The sequence below is a fragment of the Carcharhinus amblyrhynchos genome, chromosome 35 (genome assembly GCF_965287045.1).
Source record: "Carcharhinus amblyrhynchos chromosome 35, sCarAmb.v2.hapA, whole genome shotgun sequence".
NCBI lineage: Eukaryota > Metazoa > Chordata > Chondrichthyes > Carcharhiniformes > Carcharhinidae > Carcharhinus > Carcharhinus amblyrhynchos.
Window position 1 is genome coordinate 8,222,848 of NC_137358.1, and position 17,091 is coordinate 8,239,938.

Consider the following 17,091-nt stretch of genomic DNA (forward strand, 5'->3'; position numbering starts at 1 on the left):
AAGAGCTAAGGGGGAGTTCCAATCAATGTCCTGTCCAATGTTGAAGGTTCTTATTCTATTGCTGGTTGTGGGATCTCACTGTGCACAAAACGGTTGCTCTGTCTCCGACATTACAACAGCGACTGCATTTTATGAATACTTCATCGCCTGTTGATCTGCATGGTGGCACAGCGGTTAGCACTGCTGCCTCATAGCGCCAGAGACCTGGGTTTGATTCCCGGCTTGGATCACTGTCTGTGCGGGGTCTGCACGTTCTCCCCATGTCTGTGTGGGTTTTCTCTGGGTGCGCTGCTTTCCTCCCACACTCCAAAGATGGGTGGATTGGCCATAGTAAATTGCCCCTTAGTGTAGGGGGACTAGCTAGGGTAAATATATGGAGGTTATGGGGATAGGGCCTGGGTGGGATTGTGGTACCACCCGGGATCGTGGTGCAGACCCGATGGTCCGAATGGCCTCCTTTTGCACTGTAGGGATTCTGTGAAGTGGGGTATAAATCCAAGTTGTTTCTTTCTGTCACCCTCACCCCAACGACTGACCCTTGTTGGGGTTCAATCGTACCCAGTGGTGGAACCGTGAGTTTAGACCTTGTTGCCACTCTCCTATCACACCCACACTGTGAATTGTTGACCTGAGGATCACGTTTCTCTGGACCAATGCCTCTTCATCCCTTACCCCGCGAGCCATTGCCCCTCCGCTGACCATGTGCTGAGGTACATCCAGGTTTTGGCTGTGGTGCACTTTCATTACAGAAGAAATTGCCCTGGTCTTCTCAAGCTGTTGGATTTTACAGGCATTGGGTGACACTGGCATCCAAGGCCAAGTGTGGGGACAGGAATAGCACAGGTCATAGAATCATAGAATCCCTACAGTATCATTTGGTCCATTGAATCTACAGCGACAACAATCCCACCCAAGCCCTGTTCAAGAAACCCCATATATTTACCCTGCTAATCCATCTGACCAATACATCCTGGGACACGAAGGGACAATTTATCACGGCCAATCCACCTAACCCACATATCTTGGGACTGTGGGAGGAAACCGGAGCACACGGAGGAAACCCACATAGACACAGGGAGAACATGCAGACTCCACATGGACACTGACCCAAGCCGGGAATTGAACCCGGGTCCCTGGCGCTGTGAGGCAGCAGTGTTAACCACTGTGCCACTGCATCACCCAAAAATACCCAAGGTATGTGGGCTATTTTGTCCTGTGCAGTATCACAGTGAAGCTCAGTGAAGCCATGGGCAGCACGGTGGCACAGTGGTTAGCACTGCTGCCTCACCATGCCAGGGACCCAGGTTACTGACTTGGGTCACTGTCCCTGTGGAGTCTGCACATTCTCCCTGTGTCTGCATGGGTTTCCTCCAGGTGCTCCAGTTTCCTCCCACAGTCCTAAAAAACATGCTGTTTAGGTGCACTGACCTGAACAGGCAGCAGAATGTGGCAACTAGGGGAATTTCACAGTAACTTTATTGCAGTGTTAACGTAAGCCTACTTGTGACACTAATAAATAAACTTTAATGTTTACCTTGTCCATGCCCAATGTGCACATCTGGACAGTTGGCACTGCGCAGCAATTGGGCACTGGAATCCCAAGTGACTCCTTCCCTCCTGTTGCAGGAAATTCTTTAAGGTGGCCAAATTAATTTAAAGACTAAATCTTTTCATTAAACAATTCATTTCACAAAGGCAAAAATAGTTTATTCAGTTCAATAAAATTCTTCAATTAAACTAATTTTAGTTAAAACATTGAAATGTTAGAATCAAAAAACATTACAAATTAACAATATTCAGACAAACATACAATTAAGACAGGACAAACCTCATTCTGGCCCAAGATGGGAGATCTGTGGTTCCATCTACACAGCTAATGAGCCAGCAGGTTTTTCACAAAGATCTCGGATTTTATGCCAGGAAAGTAGAATAATTATAGTTTTTTTAAAATTAGATTAATCAGCCCACCACTTAATTAACAGCAATTTCATTCATTCACTGATCTGCCAACCTACTGATGGCATGTCCTTCAATCAATAATTTTTTTGACACCTTCAAATATAAATATGTTGTTACTCTGTCTGTTTTGCGGAAGTTCTGTCCCAGGAAATGATTCAGCATTTCTCTAATCAGTTCAGAGAAAGGCACCTTTATCTATTGGATTTATTTTCCCCGGTTTAGGTAATTTACTTTGTTGCATTATTTGTGCCTGACTTGTGCTGATATCTTCCATGAATACATATTAGAGAACATTATTAATATGTTACTTAAATATTTTGAATTATTCTCAAGCCACATATTAAAACATTAGCTGCTAATTGTCCTCAAGTTGAGTATATAGAATTAATCAGAATTTTCAACTACACTGTGGCGGCGCGGTGACACTATGGTTAGCACTGCTGCCTCACAGTGCCAGGGACCTAGGTTTGATTCCCAGCCTCAGGTCACTGTGTGGAGTCTGCATGTTCTCTTCCTGTGTCTGGGTGGGTTTCCTCCAGGTGCTCTGGTTTCCTCCCACAGTCCAAAGATGTGCAGGTTAGCTGTGCTAAATTGACCCTAGTGTCAGGGGATTAGCAGGGTAAATAAGTGTGACTACAGGGATAGGGGCTGGGTGGGATTGTGGTTGGTGCAGACTCGATGGGCTGAATGACCTCCTTTTGCACTGTAGGGATTCTATGATACAAACGCCGTTTTCTTATCTCTATATTGACCTGCTCTCTGGCTTTTGTCCCAGAATATGTCATACTTTAAGCTTCAGTTTCTTCATCAAAAAATCCATTGTGTTTTCCATATCTTTTATTTCAGTTTGAATTTATCTTGCGCATTGACCTCGAATGAAGATTCAATGTTAATTTTTCAGAAATGTTTAACACAGTTCAATTGTCCCCAAAACTAATTTCTAATTTACCTAGTCCTCTCTACTGTTAAATCCCATCTACTCCTCCCACTCCAGGGTTGGTGATGGCATCTGTGCCACCCTAATTCCTGCCCGCCCTGAAATCAGTTAAAATGTTATTGAGATTATTGCGTTTTTTTTTCTCTCCCTTCAGGACCAATGCTGAGCAGAAATGAGACCTCGCTCACAAACAGTTACAGCGGCCTTCCGCCCATGCCAGCCTTCGCCATGGCAAACAATCTTCCCTTGCAGGTAATACCTACCAAAATTGGTTGGCAATTTTTTATATTCAGTTGTGGGACATGGGCATCGCTGGCCAGCATTTATTGCCTATCCCTAGTTGCCCTTGGCGGGCAGTTGAGAGTCAACCACATTGCTGTGGCTCTGGAGCTTGGTTCTAGTGATGAGGAACTTCAGTTATGTTGATAGATTGGAGAAGTTGGGGACTGTTTTCTTTTTTTTAGAATCCCTACAGTGCAGAAGGAGGCCATTTGGCCCATTGAGTCTGCACTGACTGCAATCCCAGCAAGCCCCTATCCCTGTAACCCCACATAGTTATCCTGCTAGTCCCCCTGACACCAAGGGACAATTTAGCATGGCCAATCCACCTAACCTGCACAGCTTTGGACTGTGGGAGGAAACTGGAGCACCCAGGGGAAACCCACGCAGACACGGGTAGAATGTGCAAACTCCATACAGGCAGTGACCTGAGTGGGAATTGAACCCAGGTCCCTAGTGCTGTGAGGCAGCAGTGCTAACCACTGTGCTGCCCCCATTGGCCATGCTAAATTCTCCCTCAGTGTACCTGAACAGGTGCTGGAGTGTGGCAACTAGGGGATTTTCGCAGTAACTTCATTGCCGTGTTAATATCAGCCAACTTGTGACTAATAAACAAACTTTTAAATCAACTTTATTGCCTTGGGAGAAAATTTGATAGATATTCAAAATCACGAGGTGTCTGGACAGAATCGATCAGGAGAAACTATTCCCACTGGTGAAAGGATTGTGAATGAGAGGGGCACGGATTTGAGGTGACTGGGGAAAGAAGCAACAGGGACATGAGGAGAAATGTTTCAACACAGCACGTGGTTAGGATCTGAAATGTGCGGTCTGAGAGAGTGGAGGAGGTCAGTTCAAGAGAAAGGGCAGCACGGTGGCACAGTGGTTAGCACTGCCACCTCACAGCGCCAGGGATCCAGGTTCAATTCCAGCCTTGGATCACCGTCTGTGTGGAGTCTGCATGCTCTCTCAGTGTCTGCGTGGGTTTCCTCTGGGTGCTCCGGTTTCCTCCCACAGTCCGAGGATGTGCAGGTTTGGTGGATTGACCATGCTATTTTGACTGTAGCATCAGGGGGATTAGCAGGGTAAATATGTGGGGTTACAGGAATAGGGCCCAGGTGGGATTGTGGCCAGTGCAGACTCGATGGGCCGAATGGCCTCCTTCTGTAAAGTTGGGATTCAAAGATTCTCCCCGGCTGTGCGAGCATCTCCTCTGGATGCTCCCATTTCCTCCCACAGTCCTAAAGACGTGCTGGTTAGGTGCATTGGCCATATTAAATTCTCCCTCAGTGTACCTGAACAGGCGCCAGAGTGTGGCCACTGAGGGATTTTCACAGTGACTTCATTGCAGTGTTAATGTAAGCTGACTTGATACTGATAAATAAACTTCAAAAAAAACTTCAATTGAATTGGATTATTATCTGAAGAGGAGAATATGCAGGGTTACAGGGAGCGGGTGGGGGAGCAGCTGTTATAATGTAACCAATGGTAACAGGTTGTGAGGGTCAGCTGGTGATGGGATGGAGAATGAGAGGACATGGTGGATAATGTAACCAATGGCAAAATGATGTGGTGGTCAGCTGATCTGGTATAAATAGAAAGCAGATGAGGAGAGTGGGGAGCATTTGTGGCCCAAGTGTTGGTGTAATGAAGCTTCTTCTATTTTGATTTACTTTGTGAAGTTAGTTCTCTTATTGCTTGCTGCTGGAGCATTCCAGCCTCGGGTGACTGAATGTGTTGGAGTTTGCACGTTCTTCCCGTGTCTGCGTGGGTTTCCTCCAGGTGTTCAGGTTTCCTCCCACAATCCAAAGATTTACAGGTTAGGTGGATTGGCCATGCTAAATTTTAGAGTGCTGCTCCTTCCTCAGGTGAGTGGAGAGATAGGTTTCACAACATTTATAGACAAAGATACAATTACGAGATAATGGTTGGAATGCGAGTCTAGTCAATTAACTTGATTGCCTGAAAAGATGTGGGGTAACGGGTTTGTGAAACCAACCTCTCCACTCCCCTGATGAAGGAGCAGCGCTCCGAAAGCTTGTGATTCCAAATAAAGATGTGGCCACTTGGCAAACTGCCCATTCAGAGAGCCGGTGTGGACATGGTGGGCTGAATGGCCTCCTTCTGCAATGTAGGGATTCTATTCCCTGATGAACTGTGGCCATTCGGTTAATTACCCATTCAGAGAGCTGGTATGGACATGATGGGCTGAATGGCCTCTTTTGTTGCTGTAACAATTGACTGTGAATACACAGGTTTTGGTTTTTGAGAAATAATTTTGTCTGTCTCTTGTCTTCGCAGCAATCTGTCCAGCCAGTTCCAGGCCAAACCTCCTCGTATTCCTGCATGATTCCAGCCAGCCCAGCGGTCAGTGTGCGGAGTTATGATACGTACACTCCTCCTCACATGCAGCCACACATGAACCCGCAGTCGCTGGCTTCAACAGGGGGTTCCTCCACAGGTACGACCCACAAATCAGACACTGAAAACATCGTGGGCGGTTCACATTTGACCTCGTCTCTTGCCCAAGGCTCGGTTGTGGGCGGCAAGTGCAGTTCCATAAGAACATAAGAACATAAGAAATAGGAGCAGGAGTAGGCCATCTAGCCCTTCGAGCCTGCCCCGCCATTCAATAAAATCATGGCTGATCTGTCGTGGCTCAGTTCCACTTTCCCGCCCTCTCCCCATAACCCTTAATCCCCTCTCTTATCAAGAACCCATCAACCCGCTTCTTAAAAATATTTAGCGAGGCAGCCTCCACCACTTCAACGGGCAGAGAATTCCAGAGATTCACCACCCTTTGAGTGAAGAAGTTCCTCCTCAACTCCGTTCTAAACCGCCTCCCCTTTATCTTGAGGCTGTGCCCCCTAGTCCTACTGTCTTTTTTGAGCGGGAAGAGTCTCTCCACCTCTATCCTATCCATCCCATTCATCATCTTATACGTCTCAATGAGATCTCCCCTCATTCTTCTAAACTCTAACGAGTACAAGCCTAGTTTATTCAGCCTCTCCTCATAGCTCAACCCCCTCAACTCCGGTATCAGCCTAGTAAACCTCCTCTGCACTCCCTCCAGGGCCAAAATATCCTTGCGCAGGTGCGGCGCCCAAAACTGCACACAGTACTCCAGCTGCGGCCTCACCAATGCCCTATACAGCTGCAGCAAGACCTCCCTACTTTTATATTCAATCCCCCTCGCTATGAAGGCCAGCATCCCATTCGCCTTCCTGACCACCTGCTGCACCTGCAAGCTGGGTTTTTGCGACTCATGCACAAGGACCCCAAGGTCCCTCTGCACCGTCGCCTGCTGCAGTTTTTCACCACGTAAGTAATAGTCCTTCCTACCATTCTTCCTACCAAAGTGGACCACCTCACACTTGCCAACATTAAATTCCATTTGCCATTTCCTGGCCCATTCGCCCAGCCTATCTAGATCCTTCTGCAGACTCTCCACACCCTCCGCACAATTTGCCTTTCCCCCAATCTTGGTGTCATCAGCAAATTTCGACACCCTGCACTCGGTTCCCTCCTCCAGATCATCTATATAAATGGTAAATAGCTGAGGCCCCAGCACCGACCCCTGGGGCACCCCACTAGTCACCAACTGCCAATCCGAATAGCACCCATTGACCCCCACTCTCTGCCTCCTATTTGACAACCAATCCTCTATCCACGCTAACACCCTACCCCCAACTCCATGTCCCCTGACCTTCTGCAATAACCTCTTGTGAGGTACCTTGTCAAACGCCTTCTGAAAATCCAGAAAGACCACATCCACCGGCTCTCCTCTATCCACTGCCCTAGACACATCCTCATAGAACTCCAGTAAATTTGTCAGACACGACTTCCCTTTAATGAAACCGTGTTGCGTCTGCCCTATCAAGCAATTCCCTTCAAGATGCCTCGCAATTTCCTCCTTAATGACGGATTCTAACATTTTACCTACCACAGACGTTAAACTAACCGGCCTATAATTCCCCGCCTTTTGCCTGGCACCCTTCTTAAACAACGGCGTAACATTAGCCGTTTTCCAATCTTCCGGCACTTCCCCGGAATCCAGCGACGTCTGGAAAATAACCACCAAGGCATCCACTATAACCTCCGCCATTTCTTTCAGAACCCTCGGATGCATTCCATCCGGTCCTGGGGACTTGTCCACAATCAGCCCCTCCAGTCTGTCGAGCACCACCTCTCTAGTAACAGTAATGTCATTAAGACCCTCCAGTCCTACCACCTTTCCATCGCTAACACCCGGCAAATTATTCACGTCCTCCTCCGTGAAGACAGAAACAAAAAAGTTATTCAAGACCTTAGCCATATCCCCATCCCCTACCACTAGCTCCCCAACCAACATGCTGTTTCCCACATGTGTGAGACAAGAGGGCAGCGGTCAGTGGGCTGTTCAACACGGAAGGCATCGTACCGGGCCTTGAACCGGTTGGCTATCACTGCCCACATGTAGAGCAAATAAATAGCATCAGGAAGAATGTGCAGTAAGCCCCTTGGGTGACACGGAAGCACAGTGGTTAGCACTGCCGTTACATGTGCAAGCGTTTCTTTCTGTAGAGAAAGATCAGCTTAATATATGGTAGGTCCATTCAAAAGTCTGATGGGAAGAAGCTGTTCTTGAGTTGGTTGGTATGTGACTTCAGGTTTTTGTATCATTTTCCCGATGGAAGAAGGTGGAAGAGAGAATGTCCGGAGTGCGTGGGCCCTTGATTATGCTGGTTGCTTTTCTGAGGCAACAGGAAGTGTAGATGGAGTCAATGGATGGGAGGCTGGTTTGTGTGATGGACTGGGCTACATTCACAACCCTTTGTATTTTCTTGTGCTCTTGGTCAGAGCAGGACCCATACCAAACCGTGATACAACCGGAAAGGATGCTTTCTATGGTGCATCTGCGAAACTGTTTGGGGGGAGTGGGAGGGGGAATGAATTTCAAAATCAAGCCTTTGAGAAAGGGGAAAAGTAAAGAATTGTACTCAGTGGTCAATAAAGGGGGAGTGAGGGGTAATTCAGGACTGTCAGAGACAAAGGAACAGGGAAATTAGAACGTTCTTTTCTCACACACAACAATGTCACTGGGGATCTACTGGCATGATGGCACAGTGGTGGGTGAAACAAGAACTAGGGGGCATGGCCTCAAAATAAGGGGGAGCAGATTTAGGACTGAGTTGAGGAGGAACTTCTTCACACAAAAGGTTGTGAATCTGTGGAATTCCCTGCCCAGTGAAGCAGTTGGGTGGCATGATGCCATGGGTGGCACAGTGGCATAGTGGTTAGCATTGCTGCGTCACAGTGCCAGGCACCCGGGTTTGATTTCCTATTTGGGCCACCGTCTATGTGGAGTTTGCACATTCTCCCCGTGTCTGCATGGGTTTCCTCCGAGTGCTTCAGTTTCCTCCCACAGTCTGAAAGACGTGCTGGTTAGGGTGCATTGGCCATGCTAAATTCTCCTTCAGTGTACCTGAACAAGCGCTGGAGTGTGGCAACTGGGGGACTATCACAATAACTTCATTGCAGTGTTAATGTAAGCCTACTTGTGATTAATAAACTTTAACAAGTTAACATTAACAGTTGAGGCTACCTCACTGAATGTCTTTAAGGCTTGGATAGATAAATGTTTGAATAGTAAAGGAATTAAGGGCTATGGTGAGCGGGCGGGTAAGTGGAGCTGAGTCCACGAAAAGATCAGCCATGATCTTATTGAATGGTGGAGCAGCTTGAGGGGCTGGATGGCCTTTTCCTGCTCATAGTTCTTATGTTTTTATGTTCTAATTTCCTTATGTTAGCACTGCTGCCTCACGGAGCTAGGGACCCGCGTTCAATTCCTGGCTTGGGTCACTGTCTGTGCAGAGTTTGCATGTTCTCCCTATGTCTGCGTGGGTTTCCTCTGGGTACTCCGGTTTCCTCTCACAGTCCAAAGCTGTGTGGGTTAGTTTGATTGGCCACGTTAAGTTGATTCTAACGTCAAGGGATGAGCAAGGTAAATATGTGGGGTTATGGGAATAGGGCCTGGGTGGGATTGTTGTCAGTACAGACTCGATGGGCCAAATGGCCGCCTTCTGCACTGCAGGGATTCTATGAAAATGTAAGTTCAATCTTGACTGTATTTTGGTGCATTGGCCATGTTAAATTCTCCCTCAGTGTATCTGAACAGAGCGTGGCGACTGGGGGATTTTCACAGTAACTTCAATGCGGCGTTCATGTAAACCTATTCTTACTTCCTGAATTTTCCTTTTTCCCACAGGTCTTATCTCTCCAGGAGTATCGGTCCCAGTTCAGGTTCCTGGAGGTGATCAGGACCTGGCTCAGTATTGGCCCAGGCTGCAGTAGGGAAAGGGGGAAGGCAAGAGGAGATCGCTGCATTTGAGATGAAGCCACACTCTGTCGACGGCGTCTCAGAGGTTCCAGTCTAAAAAGAACCCACCCTACGGGTATAGCAACAGTAACTGATGGCCTGTTAGATTTGTATCCATGCTACCAATTCCACTATTTTCACTTTGCTTTTTGTTGGGGGAAAAGAAGAGGAATTTAATTGGAACCCGTGGATATGCAGAGGTTGAACCTTGAAATCTCCACCGTAACCAGGTCAGGGTTGTGTAGATATCGAGGGTTCCCAGGTGAAAGGCCGTGCTGAGGTGGGTGGGGCGAGGGGGAGGGGGGGACTGGGGGAAAGCAGGAATAGGTAGAGGGTGAGAAGTCACAGTTTGAGTCTTTTTGTTCTCACTGGCACGCTGAAGATTAATTGAAACCCTTAATAACTAACTCCTCACCGTTAAATGGAGGAAAACAAAGAGAGGTGAGTTCATGGCTGGCCCTCTGGTGATGTCATGTTAGACCGTAAGACATAGGAGCAAAATTAGGCCACTCGGCCCATCGAGTCTGCACCGCCATTCAATCATGGCTGATATTTTTCTCATCCTCACTCTCCTGGCTTATCCCCATAACCCCTGATCCCCTCACTAATCAAGAACCTATCTATCTCTGTCTCAAAGACACTCAATGACCTGGCCTCCACAGCCTTCTGCAGCAAAGAGTTCCACAGATCCACCACCCTCTGGCTGAAGAAACTCCTCCTCATCTCTGTTTTAAAGGATCGCCTCTTTAGCCCCTCTGGGTTTAGTTTTTCCTACTATGTTCCAACACTGTTGCCAAGCAAAACGATTTATAAACCGGCCAATATTAATGGGCAGGTTGAGGTTCTGGAATGTTCTTCTCCTCAAGCCTGGCCACGTTTGTGCCTGGCGGGGAGGGTGGAGTTGTGAGATTTCCTTTTTAGAATTAAACAGGCCCTTCTGCCCATCTAACCTGCGTCGATATGCAGTTTCTGTCCCTCTGTTCATTTGCCGTTCATCTGTCTATCAAGATATACCTTGAATGTTGCTTTCGTGTCTGCTCCCACTACCTCCACTGGCAGTGCGTTCCAGGCACCCAACATCCATCTGTGTGGAAGGCTTTCCCTGCATGTCTCCCCTAAACTTTCCCATCTCACCATAAACCTGTGCCCTCTTGTAGTCGACTCTTACACCCTGGGAAAAAATCTCTGACTATCCAACGTATCTATGCCTCTCATAATTTTGTAGACTTCTATCAGGTCCCCCCCTCAGCATCTGTCTTTTCAGTGGAAACAACCACCCCTCACACCTAAAACCCTCCAGTCCAGGCAACATTTTGGTAAACCTTATTTGCACCCTCTCCAAAGCACTCATGTCCTTCTGTTAGAGTGGTGACCAGAACTGTACGCAATATTCCAAATGCGGCCTAACTAAAGTTTGATACAGCTGCAACATAACTTGCCAACCTTTATACTCGATGCCCAGGCTGATGAAGGCAAGCATGCTGTGTGCCTTCTTGACTGCCTTATCCACCTGTGTTTCCACTTTCAGGGTACCATGGACCTGTACGCCCAGATCCCTCTGCATGTCAATGAATTCACCAAGTTTGAATCCTGCTCATTCCAATTGAGCTATTAGTAGAACCATGAAGCACACTTTCTTTCCAAAGGTACTGCATGGTTTTACTGGTTAACACAGTAAGAAGTCTCACAACACCAGGTTAAAGTCCAACAGGTTTATTTGGTATTGAGCTTTCAGAGTGCTGTTCCTTCATCAGGTGAATACGATTGGCAGTGCTGGAAAGCCTCAAACAGTATCTCATCCCATTTTCAAGGTACTTTATACTGGGAGTCTTGTCTGTGGCTGGACCCATTGCCAGCAAACATGGAAAATTTGGCCTTCCAGCATTCTTTCTCAATGGTGCTGGAAAATCCTAGCTGTGAACGAAGATGAAAGATTTTAGATGTATATTGAAGCTGCATCCTCCCAATTGCTAACTACGGCCAGGATTTTCCAGTCCTGCTGTGGCAAGTGCAGCTGAATAGCTTGAAACTCCATTGACTTCACTGGTAAGTCTAGCTGGTTGGTAGGCTGGAAAATCCCACCTGAAATAACATCTTAAGGAATGGAATCATGCTGCCATTTGGCCCCTCTTGTCTTATGATAGCTCTTTGACAAATTCAATCGACCCTCTGCTTGGCACCTGCACCTTTATCTTCTCCCTTCAAGTACTTGTGCTGTTAGAACATAAGAACATAAGAAATAGGAGCAGGAGTAGGCCATCTGGCCCCTCGAGCCTGCCCCGCCATTCAATAAGATCATGGCTGATCTGTCGTGGCTCAGTTCCACTTTCCCGCCCTCTCCCCATAACCCTTAATCCCCTCTCTTATCAAAAACCCATCAACCCGCTTCTTAAAAATATTTAGCGAGGCAGCCTCCACCACTTCAACGGGCAGAGAATTCCAGAGATTCACCACCCTTTGAGTGAAGAAGTTCCTCCTCAACTCCGTTCTGAACCGCCCTCCCTTTATCTTGAGGCTGTGCCCCCTAGTCCTACTGTCTTTTTTGAGCGGGAAGAGTCTTTCCACCTCTATCCTATCCATCCCATTCATCATCTTATACGTCTCAATGAGATCTCCCCTCATTCTTCTAAACTCTAACGAGTACAAGCCTAGTTTATTCAGCCTCTCCTCATAGCTCAACCCCCTCAACTCCGGTATCAGCCTAGTAAACCTCCTCTGCACTCCCTCCAAGGCGTTGAATGTCATTCCACCTGCTTTCAGGCAGTGCCCTCCCGATCATAATAACACAGTGTGTAAATAAATAACTGTCCTCAATCTCCCCATCCGGTACTTTTACTAATCCCCTTCTATCTTACCCACCCTCCTGACATTTTCTCCCATGATTTGGTTCGATTTATTATTGTCACGTGTATTGGGATACAGTGAAAAGTATTATTTCTTGCGTGCCAAACAGAAAAAGCATACCGTTCATAAAGAAGGAAAGGAGAGAGTGCAGAATGTAGTGTCATAGTCATAGCTAGCGTGCAGAGAAAGATCAACGAGGTAGGTCCATTCAAAAGTCTAGTGGCAGCAGGGAAGAAGCTGTTCTTGAGTCAGTTGGTATATGTGACCTCAGACTTCTGTATCTTTTTCCCAATGGGAAGGTGGAAGAGAAAATGTCCGGGGTGCGGGGGGTCCTTAATTGTGCTGGCTGCTTTGCTGAGGCAGCGGGAAATGTAGACAGAGTCAATGGATGGGAGGCTGGTTTGCGTGTTGGACTGGGCTACATTCGTGATGTTGTGAGCTCTGAGCAAAACCATTCATTATTTTGAACACCTTAATCTGCCTTGCTGCTTCTCAAGATTAATCCCAGTTTCCCTAATCTCTACACGTAACTGAAGCCCACCTTGTACCTTTTGAGTCAACCTCCTCCACTCCCTGTCTCAGTCCTTGACACCTTTTCTCAAGTGGTGCCCAAAATCAGACACCATTCCTGCCTGGTGATTTATGTTTTTAGATCAGATTATACATTGCTTGTTCCTGCTTGGATCTCCTTACACCTCACTGCAGACCCTACAACTCACTAAGGTTCCTTGCATTGTCTTCAGTGCAGAACTCGACACTGCGAACCCCTGCACTGGCCTTTTCTCTACCGATAGAGTTTGCTAATTTAAAAGCAAAACACTCGGATGCTGGAATCTGAAACAAAAACATAAAAAGCTGGAAAATCTCAGTGTGTCTGACAGCATCTGTGGAAAGAGAATAGAGCCAATGTTTCAAGTCTAGATGACCTTTTATCAGAGTTTATTAATTCATCTCACAGCCCTCTCCCCATTCAACTCAGTGTGCCAGTGCTTTCTTTTGTCATTTGTTCATGGATTGTGTGCATCGCTGGCTGGGCCAGCATTCATTGCCCAGCCCTGAGGACGTTTAAGAGTCAACCACATTGCTGTGACACTGGAGTCACATGAAGGCTAGACGAGGTAAGGACAGCAGATTTCCTTCCCTAAAGGGCATTGAAGTTTATATATTACTGTCACGAATAAGCTTACGTTAACACTGCAATGAAGTTACTGTGAAAATCCCCTAGCTCGGGTACGTCGAGGCAAAATTTAGCATGGCCAATGCACTTAACCAGCACGTCTTTTGGATTACGGGAGGAAACTGGAGCATCCGGAGAAAACCCACGCAGACACGGGGAGAACATGCAGACTCCGCATGGACAGTGACCCAGGAATCGAGCCCGGGTCTCTGGCGCTGTGAGACAGTAGTGCCAACTGCTATGCCACCATGCCATCCTGGTGAATCAGATAGGTTTTGATTTTCCGACAATTGACAAAGGTTCCACGGTCACCTTTAATTCCAGATTCTTTTAAAAACTGAATTCAAACTTCGCCGTCTTGCTATGGTGGGATTCGAACCTGGGTCCTCAGAGAATTAACCTAGGTTTCTGGATTACCCGTCTTGTGAAAGTACCACTATGCCACCACTGCTCTCCACCCTGCCACCCCAAAAATGAAAGGTTGGGGGTGGGGAACTGTAAGGAATATAAAATGCTAGCGAAAACCTAACTATCTGAACCAAAGTGTCATTCCCAGGCGTGACGATGCATTCTTCCCCTAACGGCGCCAATCCCCTATTTATATAAACGATATATTAAACCAGCACGCAAGCTGTAAGAAATCATCCCTTACAGCCAGACCCCAGTTAGAAGTCTCACAACACCAGCTTAAAGTCCAACCGGTTTATCTGGTGGCACAAGCTTTTGGGGCTCTGCCCCTTCCTTGCCTGATGAAGGAGCAGCACTCCGAAAGCTCGTGCTACCGAATAAACCTGTTGGACTTTAACTTGGTGTTGGTGAGACTACTTACTGGCCATATATAGACACAGACTCAGTTTACACGGTAATAGTTGGAATGCGAGTCTTAACAGGTAATCAAGTCTTTACAGGTACAGACAATGTGAGTGGAGAGATGGGTTAAGCACAGGTTGTGCTTTGAGATGTGTATTGTCTCCAGCCAGGACAGTTAGTGAGATTGTGCAAGCCCCGGCAAATCGTGGGGGTTGCAGATAGTGTGACATGAACCCAAGATCCCGGTTGATATTGACAATCAGATCCCAGACGTAATGAATTCCTTTTCAACTCTCCCCTTGTACATTTGGAATGCTGGCCGGTGGGAGATACGAGAAAGCTGATGATTTGATTTATCAGAAAGTGGCTTATCAGGTATATTAACATTCCATCGCTCCACAACATCCTTCGGAAAAAATCCATCCTGTGATGTGATTTCATCAGAAAGAAATAGTTGGCAGGAATATTCATCCTACAGGAATCGCCAATCTCAATCGTCCAGGTTCGAATACAATCTGTGTAGATAGGAAGTCATTTTTAGTTTGTTGCAATGTGTCCACTGGGTGGAAATAATCACTTGTCAGACTACACACGTATAGGAAGATAATAAATAATTCTGGACATGGAAAGGTGAGATTCTGGCTCAGCTATTAAAATGGGTGAGTCATACCGCTTAAACCACTCCGAGGGCTTTGGTAACCCCGGCAAGACAGTGACTGGGCTTCCTTTCAGAGGTTTGGTATCTCTATCAATGAGGTACTGGATTACTTTAATGGGCTTTAACCCTGGCAATACAGGTACAGGACTTCCTCTGACCTTCCTGGCAACAGTGGATTGAGATTCTAGCAAGACCATAGGATTTTACCACCTCGCTCGTCCTGAAACCGTAAAATCCCGCCTCAGGATAATGGACTTTCCCATTGTCTGCCCCTTGCTCACTCCGATTCCTGTGACGAGCGAGGCGGGAGAATTTTGGCGAGAGACAGAGAGGCGCAGTACAGCTTCAGTTTTGAGTCGGAATCCAAGGATGGGATTTTCATGTCTGGTCCGCCACGGGAGTCGTAGCGGACGGGACACTGACCTGGCAAAGGCCTCAGGTGGGATTTTCCAGCCTTGTGGAGGGTGGGGGTTGGGGGGGGGTGTAGTGTGGCTGGAAAATCATTCAGTTGATTCACTTTCACACTGCTCTACGCAGAAGAGGGAGTTTTTCTGGTTTGGTGACTAAGTGGGATTTTTTTTAACCAGGAATGGTTTACCAGACCCCGTCAGCTCTACCGTATGGAAGATTCCGCCCCCCCCCCCCCCCCCCCAGAATAGACATGATAAAAGGTTGAAGGTGGGGGGGTGGGGGGGGTGGCGCCTTGTGTGCTGTGGCCTCAGTTAGTTGTGACGATTCTGCTCAGGGGCGGTCAACCACGTGGGGACCAGTTCAAATTTGCCAACGATGGGGCCCGTGTAAGGAAGCAAATGGAAAGTTCCGGACAGATTTCTTTTCCTCTAGTCGTAATGCATGAAAACATATTTACAGCAAATACACATCAATGTGTCGTGTCCCCTGAATCAATAACTTGACCGATTTTGTGTTTGATACCAATATATATGTCTGTGAATAATATATGTGGAAATTAGAGAATGGCAGCATTTTACTTCACAAAGTAATAAAATAACATTGTTAAGTAAGTGACTTGAGCTTGTTCTTTCATGTTTTTTGTGAAAAAACCAACATTTGATTTGATTTATTATTGTCACGTGTATTAACATACAGTGAAAAGTATTGTTTCTTGTGCACTATACAGACAGAGCATACCGTTCATAGAGAAGGAAAGGAGAGAGTGCAGGATGTAGTGTTACAGTCATAGCGAGGGTGTAGAGAAAGATCAACTTAACGCGAGGTAGGCCCATTCAAAAGTCTGATGGCAGCAGCAGGGAAGAAGCTGTTCTTGAGTCGGTTGGTACCTGACCTCAGACTTTTGTATCTTTTTCCCGATGGAAGAAGGTGGAAGGGAGAATGTCCAGGGTACATGGGGTCCTTAATTAGGCTGGCTGCTTTGCAGAGGCAGCAGGAAGTGTAGACGGAGTCAATGGATGGGAGACTGGTTTGCGTGATGGATTGGGCTACATTCATGACCTTTTGTAGTTTCTTGTGGTCTTGGACAGAGCAGGAGCTGTCCAAGCTGTGATACAACCAGAAGCATGAAATATTTCGCCACATTCATTTTTAAGTTTTTAAAGTTTATTTTATTAGTGTCACAAGTAGGCTTACATTAACACTGCAATGAAGTTACTGTGAAGATCCCTACTTGCCATACATTTGGCGCCTGTTTAGGTATACTGAGGGAGAATTTAGCATGGCTAATGCACCTAACAAACACATCTTTTGGAGTGTGGGAGGAAACCAGAGCACCTGGAGCGAACCCACGCAGACACGGGGAGAATGTGCAAACTTCACACAGACAGTGACTCAAGCCGGGAATTGAACCCAGGTCCCTGGTGCTGTGAGGCAGCAGTGCTAACCACTGTGCCACCATGCCATCCCTTGGCTTGTGACACTATTGTCTTGTTTCCTGTTTGCCAACCTCTCCAATAGGAGGTGGTATTTGCTTGGGGCACAATTCCATTATTACTGGCAGCTCAGCAGTCTTGCCTGTTGACTGAAGTTCTCAGAAGGCCATTCAGCCCCTCGAGCCTGTTCCATCCTATAGTTATATCAAGGTTCATCTGTGTCTC

General features: G+C 46.9%; 1 protein-coding gene across 3 annotated transcripts in view; it reads left to right on the forward strand.

Annotated features, from left to right (window-relative positions):
* Positions 1 to 9,807, forward strand: part of LOC145361564 (paired box protein Pax-6-like) — a 68,597-nt gene extending 58,790 nt beyond the window's left edge. For all 3 annotated transcript variants that reach the window (XM_080217395.1, XM_080217394.1, XM_080217396.1), the window contains 3 exons: positions 3,051 to 3,148; positions 5,477 to 5,636; positions 9,423 to 9,807. In XM_080217395.1, the coding sequence (XP_080073521.1) occupies positions 3,051 to 3,148; positions 5,477 to 5,636; positions 9,423 to 9,508 (344 nt within the window). In that variant the 3' untranslated portion in view covers positions 9,509 to 9,807. The remainder of the gene's footprint in view (positions 1 to 3,050; positions 3,149 to 5,476; positions 5,637 to 9,422) is intronic.
* The last annotated feature ends 7,284 nt before the right edge of the window (positions 9,808 to 17,091 follow it).